Genomic DNA, 10,936 nt, shown 5'->3' on the forward strand with positions numbered 1-10,936 from the left:
ACTGTTACTTTTGTGTTGTGGTCTTATTGTCATGCTGTTCTCTTTTCTTATTTAAATGCTGTCAAAAATATATATTTGTAATTTATATTTTCTTGTGTGATTTTTGTATGACTTTTTGGCCTGCAGATGCCAATAAAATGGGTTCAAACCAATTAGACTGTTTAAAATGTATCAGACATTAGTCAAAAAAATGTCTTGAGTTCAAGGTTTAATGTAGCAGGATTAGCGGTGTTGAAAATGAATGGATGGATGGATGGATGAATGAATATTGAACATTTTGCAGGTGGAAAGTTACGTTGATTGATAGGAAGTGACAATGTTAGTTGAACAGGAAGTCAGGTTCAAATTCCCAGCAGGATGGCGGAGAAGAAGGAGTCAGGCATGACCTGGATGCGGCCACTGCTGTCATTGTCCACGTAGACCGACGCGTACTCGCCGGCCTGGGATGAAAAACAAAATCCACAACTTTGATTGTACTCCTTGAAACCAAGTGCAAACTAAAACTACGTACACTTGTACTACAAGTACACACGCGCGTACGTACTTGTAGTACAAGTACACACGCGCGTACGTACTTGTAGTACAAGTACGCACGCGCCTGCTTGTACTACAAGTACACACACACGCACGCGCGCGCGCTTGTAGTACTTGTACTACAAGTTCTTGTAGTACTTGTACTACAAGTACTTGTAGTACAAGTACGTATGCGCGTACTGCATATTTCTACCTGTTAGCCTGATCCTAACCCACCTGTATGAAGAGCATTCCAGTCAGATTGATGCTGTAGACTCCACCCACGCCGGCTGCGCCCACTGCCGACTCTATGGAGCTGGCACACGCAATTAGCACTCAAAGACCACCGCCACTGCCACACGGCCGCATACTTGTACTCACCGGCCGCTGTCACAAAGTGACTTGAGGCAGATGGCGGCCCTCACGCTTTCCCCCAGCCTCAGCTCGACCTCCCCCAACTCTGCACACAGACATGTCGTCACGCACAGCCGCGCCGTCAACGCCGACGTCACCCGTCGTGTGACTGACGCAGGCTCAGCCGGGCGGCGAGCAGGTAAACTCCGGTGTGCGCGACGACGTAGCGTCCATCGCCGACTTCGAGGCCGCGTCGAGACGGCGGCGAGTCCTGAGGGGTCAGGGGTAAGGAGGGTCGCCCCGGCCGTCGAAGGGGTCGACGCGGGTGTTACCTGAGCGAAGCGGCGGAGTTCCTCCCGGTCGCCACGGCCCACTTCCAGCGTGCGGTGGAGGCGCCCCATGAACGAGGCCCGCGGCGGGCGTCGGGAGCATAAGTCGCTTCGGGACGCGCCTGGAGAAGGGAGCTGCTGCGGATTCCGGCGAGGGCCTCGGGGTCTTGGGGGCCCCTAGAGAAACGAATAGTGTCATTATCATGACATCATGGGCTTCAGGTTTTGGGGCAGGCACCTTGGGGCTTCTGCGAGATCCGCCGCCAGCGCCGGCATTTTCTTGAAACATGAGCCAAGACATCCGAGGCAAAGGCAAAGACCCCCGCCGTGCCAACGAGTCCTGGAGGAAACAGAAGTAAATAAATTTGGAAAAAAGGATGTCAATCATTTGTGATCTTTGTCTTCTTGAGAAAAGGTCTTAAAACTCTTTATAGAGCTATTTTTTCTATTTTTAGTCATTAACCCAAAAAATTAGAACGAAATATAAGTGACAATGTTAAACCCTGAATTTACATTGGACAAATATAGAGTATAAAATAGACATGGGTTCATATGTAAGTACATGTAAAAAATATTACATTACTAATGAACCCTAATCCTGAAAAGGGTCGCAAAGGGTGCTGCAGCCTATTGCGCAAACATTCTGCTATTCTGAATTGGTTAGCAGCCAATCACAAGACAATGAATTAAAAGCCTAACATTTAAAAACAAAACATAAAGAAGAGAAAACATTCAATTCGATAGATTCATCCACAGAAAATAAATGTGCCCGTTCCTGTAACCACTTTCAGCACCAATGATGGTTTGGACGAGGTAAATCTTTTGAAACGGGACATACCTGGTCGGCGTCTTCATCCCGAAGCGGCAGAGCTTCCCCGACGGCGGTCAGCATCATCAACAGCATGGCCGTCATTTTCACGGTGATCGCCTTCATCGTGTCGTCATCCAAACTTTCCTCTGGTGGTCCTCGCGGTCTGCCCTTTTATCTGCCCACGTCGACACACACACACACACACATTAATACAGGGGTGCAGATAAGGGGGGCGTAGCCCCCAGATGATGAAATATTCTGGCGAAGTGCCACACCCCTTCTGTTGCATCACCTCCATGTCATCATCCTCGGCTTGACCAACTTTAATATGGTATTGATGGTCAAAAATGTTCAATTTCAAAATAAAAGCAAACTGATGAAACACTGAACTGTGGAAAAAGTCATTAATAATCCAAACACTTCAGTCAAAATTGAACAAATGTGGATGATAGAAAAAAAATGTGACAAAGTGAAAAATAATTGTAAAAAATAGGGAAAAATATCATTTAAGTTCTCACTTAAAAATAGTTGGCCTGTCCATGGAATAGCAGGGATGTGGTTTGGGTATTTAGCTCAAACAGGGGAGCGCCCACTTACCGTGTAAAACGTATTGTGATCAAATCCAGCATTTTCAAATTAACACTTAAAAACAGGAAGAAAAAAATAGTTGGCCAGTCTATGGATTAGCAGGGAGGTGGGTTGGGCATCATTCAAGTTAACTCTTAAAAAATAGTGGGGAGAAAATCTTTTAAATAGGGCACAAGACTAAAAAAAAGTGTCAATCAAAAAAAAAAAAAAAATTAAACAATCAACAAGGCAAAGAAATGCTGAAATAAACATGCAAAAAATGTCAACAGCCTGTGAAAATTGGAGAGAAATATGAAGGGGGGGGGGGGGGGGGGGGTTAAAGGGGAATCCCAGATTTAGAATTTATATCGTTTACTAAAGAATGAATGTGATCCTCTGTATTATCTATAATATTTTTAATAGGTGAAAAGAGGAGAAGGGGGTCTGGGATAATTGCTGTACAAATTTCCACCAGGAAGGAGCAGGCGTGGGACTCAAATTGGCTCACTTTGCTAATAGAAACAGCTAGAAAATGCTCTTTTTGGACAAATTGCATAGCTTTTTGGAAGTAAACTTCCATGAGCCACTTGTTGTTTATTTTGAATTATCGGTCATTTCAGAAAATGAGATGAGATGAGGTCACTTTCTTTACTTTGGGGCATTTAAGGGTTTCTTCTTATTGATTTCAGGTAGTTTGTTGTTGATTTTGGGTCTTGACATAACATTTTGGGCTACTTTCTGTTGCTTTTACTCACTTTCAATTTTGGGACATTTTGGGGTCGTTTTCTATTGATTTTTGGTCACTTAATGTTGCCCCACATTTGGGGGTATTTCCGGGTAACTTTCTGTTGGAAATGGGACACTTCCTGTTGATTTGGGGCGACTACTTGTTAATTCTTGGTGGCTTCCTCTTGATTTTGGGGCATTTCTATGACTTCGTCACTTCCTCTACATTTTGCAGTACGTCTTGGTCAATGACCACTAGACTTTAGGTCACTTCCTGTCAATTCTGGGACATTTCCGAGTCACTTCCTGCTCATTTCGGTTACCTGAACATAAATTACCAGTCATCGGGCTTGCTACCCGTTGGTTGTGATCCACATAGGCGTGAACTTCTCCCCCTCGCCAGAAGGAGGCGACACGGGGAACAATCGCTTCACACCACGCGGACAAAATGAGCCAACGGGAATTGCCGCGGGAGGATTGGTGGCGGGAACTGGGGTTTCCTTTTTTCGTCAAGCGTCGGCCACGTCGAAGGCGGCCGCCAGCCCGTCCAAGTCTCGGTCGTGGGCGGCGCGGAGCAGTCGGGGCGCGTCCATGTCGGCCAGCGCCACGCGCAAGGCGGCCCAGACGCCGGCCGACACGCGGTCGTCTTGGGCGCCGCCATCGCTGCGCCGCTGCTGCTTCAGGGCCATCAGGAAGTGGCTCACGGCTTCCCTGGGGGTCAGCGCGCCGCCGTCACGGTCACGGGAGGGGGCGCCACCCGAGCCGACTGGGCGTACCTGTGCTCTCCCAGCTGCAGGAAGCTGACTCCCAGGTTGTAGCGGCATCGTACGAATCCCGGCCGCAGCCGCAGCGCTCTGGCGTAAGCTAGCACCGCCTCCGAACTGCGCTGCCCGTTGGCCAGGGTGGCGCCCAGTCGGTTCCAGAGGAGGTAGTCCTAAAAGCCAAGCGGAACCGGTCTCAGCTTCCGCACGCCGCACCAGTAATGGCTGCTAATGAGTTCATTTCGTGGCTTGTTCAGGACAGTCGCTGTTGATTTTTGCTTGCTTTCGATTGATTTGGGTGCATTTCTGGGTGACTTCCTGTTGATTTTGGGGGATTCCTGGGATACTTCCTGCTTATTTCGGGGGCATTATAAGGTCCAATTCCTGTTAATTTTGGGAACAGGAAGTCCCAAAATCAACTTGCTGAGTGAATTTTCAGGCATTTGAGCTCATTGTCTGATGTTTGGTCACTTCTTGTTGATTTTGGGTTACTGAACAGAAAGTGATCAAGGAATATCCCAAAATGAATAGGAAGTGACACCAATTCAACATGAAGTGAGACCTAAATGCCCTATAATGAATGTAAACGTCCCCAAAGACTAGCTGTGAATCCTCTGGTTTTGGAGTCAATGAATTAACATAGAGACTAATGTATAGTGCTAAATTTTCTTAGCCTTTTTTATGTCTGAAAAAGTAATTATTCTTGCTTGGTGGGAGACTATCGATAACCTTTAAAGTATTGTGACATATCACCATCTGAATGGATACATTGTCATGGCCTACCTCGGGGGTGACGGACAGTGCGGCGTTAAAGGCTCGCTCCGCCGCCTGGAAGTCGCCCGCCAAGTTGAAGAGAACCCCGAGTCCGGTCTGCAGTTGGGGGTCCACGCGGTCCTCGTTGAGGGACGCCGCATCCTGATACAACTGCAACAATTCCTGCACACACACACTAAACACGACAGACACACTTAAAACTCTTGTTCGCTAGACGTAACCATTAAAACCTTTTTTTTCTCCAAATGGCCCTCAGAGAAAATGGTTGGACACATCTAATTGACTTTAAAAATATATAAACCATATTTTCACGACTATAAGGCGCACCGCATTATAAGGCGCACCCTCAATGAATGACACATTTTGATTTTATTTCCATATATAAAGCACACTGGATTATAAGGCGCCCTGTTTATTTTGGAGAAAATTTAAGACTTTTAAAGTGCGCCTTATAGTTGTGAAAATACGGTACATATATATATTTAAGTCAATAATATATAAGTTACTTATGTAAAACAAATGGTGAAATTCTAGTTTCCTAGATGTGAAGTTTTGACCTCGGTGCTAAAGGAGAAACACTGTTAAAGTGACTAACTCCATCTAGTGTTGAAGCTGAGAAGTGCCACAGAATGTAGGCAGAACTCAAGCTTCTTGTGCGAGACATATTCAATGAGAATTTTATCATTTTCTGCAGGCCAATAAGAACGGGGAAGCGGGCTGTAGTTTGGACATTGTGCATTGGGTGAAGGGGTGGCTACCTGTCGCCAGCGGTGTCGGGGGGCGCCGCGGCAACCGGTCCGAGGAGCTCTTTGTAATTCGGGTTGTGAGCGATCCAGCCGTAGAGGGCGTCGCAGGCGTGCCGCCGCAGACCGCCGTTGGTCCAGCTGACCGCCAGGGCCATCAGCGCCTGAAGGTTGTCGGGGCGCAGGTCCAGGCACCTGGGGACAGGTCGCCATCAAGAAACGGAAAAGGGGCGCCGCTAGGGAACGTGCACCCACCTCTGCAGCGACGCCACGGCGGCCCGTTCGTTCTCGTTCTCTGCTTGCGTCGTCCCCAGTAGTTGCCAAGCCTGGCCGGGTGACCGATCGGGCGTCGGCGTGAAGCGAGCGTGCGTGCGAGCGTGCGTGCACAACGCGGGTGGGCGAGCGCTCACCTCCGAGTCCCGCGGGTCCTGCAAGATGGCCGCCTCCAGCAGCAGCACGGCTTCGTTCAGGTGGCCCCCCGCCACTTTCTCCTGAGCTTCGGCGAAGGCGCCGCCGCGCTCAGTGAATGGATTGTCACTGCTGAACGGGAAATTCTGCAACTAGCAAAAACAGACAAACAAATGGGCTGGAAATGATATTATGAACATGAAGCGTGTCATTAGGCTTCTTTTACCGTCCTCGCAGGTGACTTAGTGGGCGGGGTCAGTCTCTCACCCTCTTCTTCCACCTGCAGCCACTTTCTGCGAGCAAGCTCCTCCCACTCGGCTTGCATGTTGTCCCAAAACTGTGTGTCTGACTGAATGTAAGAATTATTGACATAAGCTTGAGGACCGAGTCAGTAACATAACCATAGATTACACATACACACACACAGTATGTGGACATCTACCCCCGCAAATGGAGAAAGCGTGCGCACGCGTACCTCCACAACCGCCTTGGCTTTGACGAACTCGTCTTCCAGGGATTCGCTCAGGGATTCACTCGGAATCCCTGGGTCCACCTCTCCCGACGCCAACTCGCCGAGCCTATCAGGCGAGCCCGAGTCCAAGTCATCCCCGGCCGCCTCGTCGGGTGGCGCCAAGCTCTCGACCGTCATGGCAGCGCACCTAAGCCAGATTGTGAGACAGGGGGTGATGAAGTTTACGGTCAGTTTGGAGAACTGGATTTCCCCGTTGATGACGAGCCAATGATAGATGACAGATGCCCATCACCACATGCAATAGGATTCACCCTTATTTTCACTAGCAATGAACCAGAAAAATAACATGTTGGAGAAACACCCCCCAAAATTATTTTTGCCATTTTGGACTAATAAGTGCCAGTCCATGGTTGTAAATGGCGCCGAAATCATTGAAATCAACAAATAACCTTCAACTGGAGCAGAATTTGTTTTTGCTTTACATATTTTGTGTTGTCTGTGCTTGCGGTCGACGGCCATTTCCTCACCCCAGCGGCGACGAAGGCGGCGTATCGAAAGTCGCCCCGTCCTCATCGTCCACATTAGACTCCTCCCACGTGTCGCGTGGCGACGGCGCCGCCAGAACTGGAGGAGACAGACGATCAAGGGATCAGGATGCGACCGGGCGGAATCGTTCTGGGATTAAAAGTAGCCACTGGAGCGAGAGTCGATGAGATTGTTTCTCATCCGCCTCACTGGTTTGGCAGTGCAGTTATTAACTCATTGGTTGCCATTGACAGTGATAGACGTCCATTCCATTTGAACAATGAGAGTTCAAATCTACATCTTTCTGTGTCTGTTGTATAAAGAGCATTAAACAATGTGTTTTTCTTTCCTGAAATTTTAAACTAATACAAATATTGACCTTTTGTCCCCTCTAACTAAAGAAAAAAACTAAATATTGACAAAAAAAGACAATATTGCCTTGTTTTAATCAATAAATGAATAAATTAAAAAAAGAATATTTACTTTTATTTCCTTTATAATAATTGAATTAAAAACTAATATTTCAATAAACATAAAGAGGAAATGGTAAAATAACTGTTTTTTTTATTATTGGATAAATACATAGACAAATATTTTTAAAATACTTACGTATTTCCTTCAAATAAAAAAAAAGCAAAATATAAGGAATATTTAGTTTTTTTTCATTGAAAATAATGTAATAAAAAACTTGATAATTAACTTGGTACATACTATGTTGATATATAGTTTTTAAAGAGTACTTTTTTTTCATTAAGTAAATCTATATTTATTTTTTAAATGCAAAATATTTGCTAATCAGAGCCCCAGAAGAAAAGGGATTGGACCATTTTTTAGGTCAACAATCTCTCAAAACGATGAACGGAGTGGCAGAATAATTTTCCATTCATCCGTTAAACAACTGACCCACCTGAGGCCTCGACGGGCGGGGCACCGCCGCTCTCGGACAGGAAGTCGTCCACCGACGCGCTCAGCAGAGGGCGACTCTCCTGAGGCTCCTCGGCCGACATCTGCGTGGTGAGATGACAATTATGCATCGTCATAACGGAGGGGAAGCAGGATTAGCACCAATCTCATCAATTCAATTTGGAAAAGTAGATGAAAGTGAAAGCATAAATATACCCGAGGGGCGACCGGTTCAGGGACAAGCCTGAACAGCATTTTTTTGCTTGTGGCTAACTATTTGGTCTTTTTAAATGAGATATCACCAGCAGACGTCCGATCTAAGTTAATGGCGGCCAATGAGATAATGTAAACGTAAAGCAAAAAGTACATAGCCTACAAATAATCAGACATTCCGGCTAATATTTTTATAAATTAATGACGGCAGGTCGTATACGAATGTATTTACAGGCTTTAGTTTAAAAAGCGGAACAGAAAGTGAATGAATTAAAAAACTTTTTAAAAAGTACCTACTCATTTAGTATTGCAAAACACATGAGCCTTTGAAGGATATGTGACTGTTTTAGGTAATTGCAAAAAAATAGAGCTTAACCCAGGGGTGGGCAAACCGGTGCTCAAGGGCCACTGTGGTTACAGGTTTTTGTTGCAACCGATCCAGTAAATAATCTTTAACCAATGAGATTTCTGCAGAGAACAAAAAGCACCCGACTGCATTCCACTGATTGCATTTGTAGAACACCAGATGGGTGAAAAGGTGTCCTATGGCGCTGTCAATGGCACTGCAAAGTTCAAATTCACAGCCAGTCCTCCCAGTTTATATTGATAAGGCATTTATCATTGTCAATGGCAGGCAATGAGTAACAACTAGGAAATTAAAACATAGAATATATTCAAATAAAACCATTAATAAAATACTGTTTTACAGGAGGCCACTACCAGATATTATTTGTTTTGATTCACGACGCCCCCCACCCCCATAACACCCTAAAATTGTTTTGTTTTTTCCGCCCTAAGAATATTATTGAACTCACTGTCAGTAATTGACCACGCTGGACCAGCGCCGTCGATGGAGACCGATAAAGTCAATATCACGAAATATACCGTTTTACACGTGCCGTTAGAATCGCTTTCTGATGACGTCAGATAGCATTAGCACGATTTCGCGTGAATGAATACGCTACCACAACAATGACGGCGGCGACGGCACTCACCTGCACTTGGTACATGCTTCCCCGCCTGGTTCCGGTCAGCCGGCCGCCACTAACGTCCACGGGGAGCTAGCTCACTAGTTCCCGAAGTGTCCGGGTCCGGTCCAACTCGAACAATGACGGTTCCGTCCGAATTCTGAAGCCGCGAGCTCTTCGTTGCCCGTCACGGCAAAACACGCGGCAGGAGCGAGCCGAAAAGTTCTGATGTCATCAGGCCGCGCCCCCTACGGACCTTCACTGTCAGGCTCAGTGATGTTACGTCACCCTCAATGAATCCGTTCACTTTAATCAATACAAGTCCATTTTCATCCAAAGTTTGATTAGTGCTTCAATGTGTTTTGAGTTTTCTCTCAAATTCATTGTAAACATCTCCTTTTGTGCACATAAAAATTAAAGTTAAAGGACTTTGTCAGATGTGCAATACAAATTTGCAATTATAAAAGTTTTTAACTGCTCTCGCTAAAATACGTGTAAATCCAGATGAATGAATTTAGCCAGATTAACCGGCCACAGCAACCAAAGAAATCGGTTTAGTATTTTGACAGATTTGGGGTCTTACTTGAATTGCTGGTCCTATCGTGTTGTAGTTGTCCTCTGAGGGTCGCTACGGAGCTGACGAGCTACGAAACAGATTCCACGAAGAAAAACGAAAAGCGGATATCGAGTTCTTGTTATTGTTTGCATGATATCCCGAGGACTCGGAGCGTCGTCATGGCGGAGTTGAACCGGCAGCTTCAAGAGTATTTGTCCCAGTCCAGAGGCGGCGCCACTGCCTCCCAGTCCAGCTCCAGTACAGTGGTGGAGATAGGCGACCCGGAGAAGGTCCCCGGCGGTTGGTTCGGACGCTGGTCCAGCCCATGGTCCGGCGGCGGCTCCTCGTCGTCGTCCGCGGCTGCGAGTTCGAGCTCCGGGGGCAGTTGGCCGTGGTCGGCTGAGCCGGACCCATGCCTGCCGGGGGTGAGTCGCCGCCAGCGGCTTGCGATTGCCGGAATGCTCGCCACCATGTCGGCGCTGTGCTTCGGCTTAGCCGCCCTGTACGCGCCGTTGCTCCTGCTATACGCCCGAAAGTTCGCTCTGCTCTGGTCACTGGGCTCGGCCTTCGCCATCGCGGCCGCGGCGGTTTTGCGTGGACCGAGCAAACTCGTCGCCGGCCTGCCCGGCTCGCCCGGGGCCGCCGCCTACCTGTGCGCCCTGGGAGGGACCTTGTACGCCGCTCTGAGCCTGCACAGCACAGTGCTGACGGCACTCGGGGCGGCCGCGCAAGTGGCCACCATCGTCGGCTTCGTGCTGTCGCAGCTGCCCGGGGGGAGCGCCGGGATCCGCTTCGTGGCGAGCATGGCGGCGTCCGCCATCAAAAGGACCGTAGCGGGAAGGGCCACCTCCATCTGACCCCGACTGGAACTTTTCAAGTGCCTTCCTACGGGGACTCAAAGAATTTTATGAAGGAAGCAGGCAAAACTCGTCACTTTGAAGTGTTTGTCAAAATTAGACGCGTGGGCTCCCTCTTGCGGCATCCCAAAGAATCACTGAATGGAATCCAACTAACATCAGCAGAAAATCTCAGTAAATTTAAGTGTTTGGCTTTGCCACTTCTCAAAACATGTTTGTAAATAGAGCACTGGCTCTGTACCCTTTTGTTTTTATTGTACTTTGATTTGTTTCGTAACATGCGATTTAGGACCAAATAATTCCCATATGTAATGATTTGCTTTATGAAAATCTAGATGGGGGTTGAAAAAAAATCTGTACGATTCTTGAGGAAAACGACCTTCTTCAAAATGACGTTTCTACGCTGTTGACTTTGTAAATAAAGATAATTTTGCTATCAAATTTTGGGATTATTTT

At 47.2% G+C, this 10,936-nt stretch overlaps 3 protein-coding genes across 7 annotated transcripts; 1 reads left to right on the forward strand and 2 right to left on the reverse strand.

Moving 5' to 3' along the window:
* Positions 1-191: 191 nt before the first annotated feature.
* On the reverse strand, positions 192-2,881 carry LOC144085795 (adipolin). Of its 3 annotated transcripts, XM_077615443.1 has the most exons (8): positions 2,283-2,876; positions 2,035-2,182; positions 1,435-1,536; positions 1,200-1,373; positions 1,042-1,138; positions 895-973; positions 751-829; positions 192-440 (listed from the first exon to the last, which is right to left on the reverse strand). In XM_077615443.1, the coding sequence occupies exons 2-8, from the start codon at positions 2,128-2,130 to the stop codon at positions 342-344; spliced, it is 726 nt and encodes a 241-aa protein (XP_077471569.1). In that variant the 5' UTR covers positions 2,131-2,182; positions 2,283-2,876; the 3' UTR covers positions 192-341. The 3 variants fall into 3 exon arrangements, with proteins under 3 accessions (XP_077471569.1, XP_077471570.1, XP_077471568.1); XM_077615444.1 differs by having other exon boundaries at positions 751-821; positions 2,035-2,881; XM_077615442.1 differs by having other exon boundaries at positions 2,035-2,877.
* Positions 2,882-2,935: 54 nt separating this feature from the next.
* On the reverse strand, positions 2,936-10,521 carry LOC144085794 (PEX5-related protein-like). 3 transcript variants are annotated; one of them, XM_077615440.1, is made up of 12 exons: positions 9,651-10,519; positions 9,095-9,315; positions 7,891-7,990; positions 6,986-7,082; positions 6,462-6,645; positions 6,213-6,335; positions 5,989-6,138; positions 5,834-5,904; positions 5,594-5,773; positions 4,845-5,010; positions 4,077-4,234; positions 2,936-4,011 (listed from the first exon to the last, which is right to left on the reverse strand). In XM_077615440.1, exons 2-12 carry the CDS (start codon positions 9,107-9,109, stop codon positions 3,810-3,812), a joined length of 1,446 nt encoding a protein of 481 aa, XP_077471566.1. In that variant the 5' UTR covers positions 9,110-9,315; positions 9,651-10,519; the 3' UTR covers positions 2,936-3,809. The 3 variants fall into 3 exon arrangements, with proteins under 3 accessions (XP_077471566.1, XP_077471567.1, XP_077471564.1); XM_077615441.1 differs by having other exon boundaries at positions 5,989-6,132; positions 9,095-10,521; XM_077615438.1 differs by having other exon boundaries at positions 9,095-10,519.
* On the forward strand, positions 9,689-10,921 carry sft2d3 (SFT2 domain containing 3). Its single transcript, XM_077615445.1, has one exon. The coding sequence runs from the start codon at positions 9,803-9,805 to the stop codon at positions 10,478-10,480; it is 678 nt and encodes a 225-aa protein (XP_077471571.1). The 5' UTR covers positions 9,689-9,802; the 3' UTR covers positions 10,481-10,921.
* The last annotated feature ends 15 nt before the right edge of the window (positions 10,922-10,936 follow it).

This window comes from Stigmatopora argus, chromosome 12 (genome assembly GCF_051989625.1).
Source record: "Stigmatopora argus isolate UIUO_Sarg chromosome 12, RoL_Sarg_1.0, whole genome shotgun sequence".
In the NCBI taxonomy this organism is placed as follows: Eukaryota; Metazoa; Chordata; class Actinopteri; order Syngnathiformes; family Syngnathidae; genus Stigmatopora; species Stigmatopora argus.

Excerpts from the sequence above, each read along its gene's own strand:
- LOC144085795 (XM_077615442.1), bottom strand. The coding sequence starts at position 2,130 with ATGAAGGCGATCACCGTGAAAATGACGGCCATGCTGTTGATGATGCTG. Across the intron at positions 1,537-2,034 it reads GGGATGAAGACGCCGACCAG|GACTCGTTGGCACGGCGGGG; the intron begins GTATGTCCCGTT and ends TGTTTCCTCCAG. Across the intron at positions 974-1,041 it reads CGCCGCCCGGCTGAGCCTGC|AGTTGGGGGAGGTCGAGCTG; the intron begins GTCAGTCACACG and ends GTCTGTGTGCAG.
- LOC144085794 (XM_077615440.1), bottom strand. Across the intron at positions 7,083-7,890 it reads CCCGCCCGTCGAGGCCTCAG|TTCTGGCGGCGCCGTCGCCA; the intron begins GTGGGTCAGTTG and ends TGTCTCCTCCAG. Across the intron at positions 6,336-6,461 it reads AAGCCAAGGCGGTTGTGGAG|TCAGACACACAGTTTTGGGA; the intron begins GTACGCGTGCGC and ends TCTTACATTCAG.
- sft2d3 (XM_077615445.1), top strand. The coding sequence starts at position 9,803 with ATGGCGGAGTTGAACCGGCAGCTTCAAGAGTATTTGTCCCAGTCCAGA.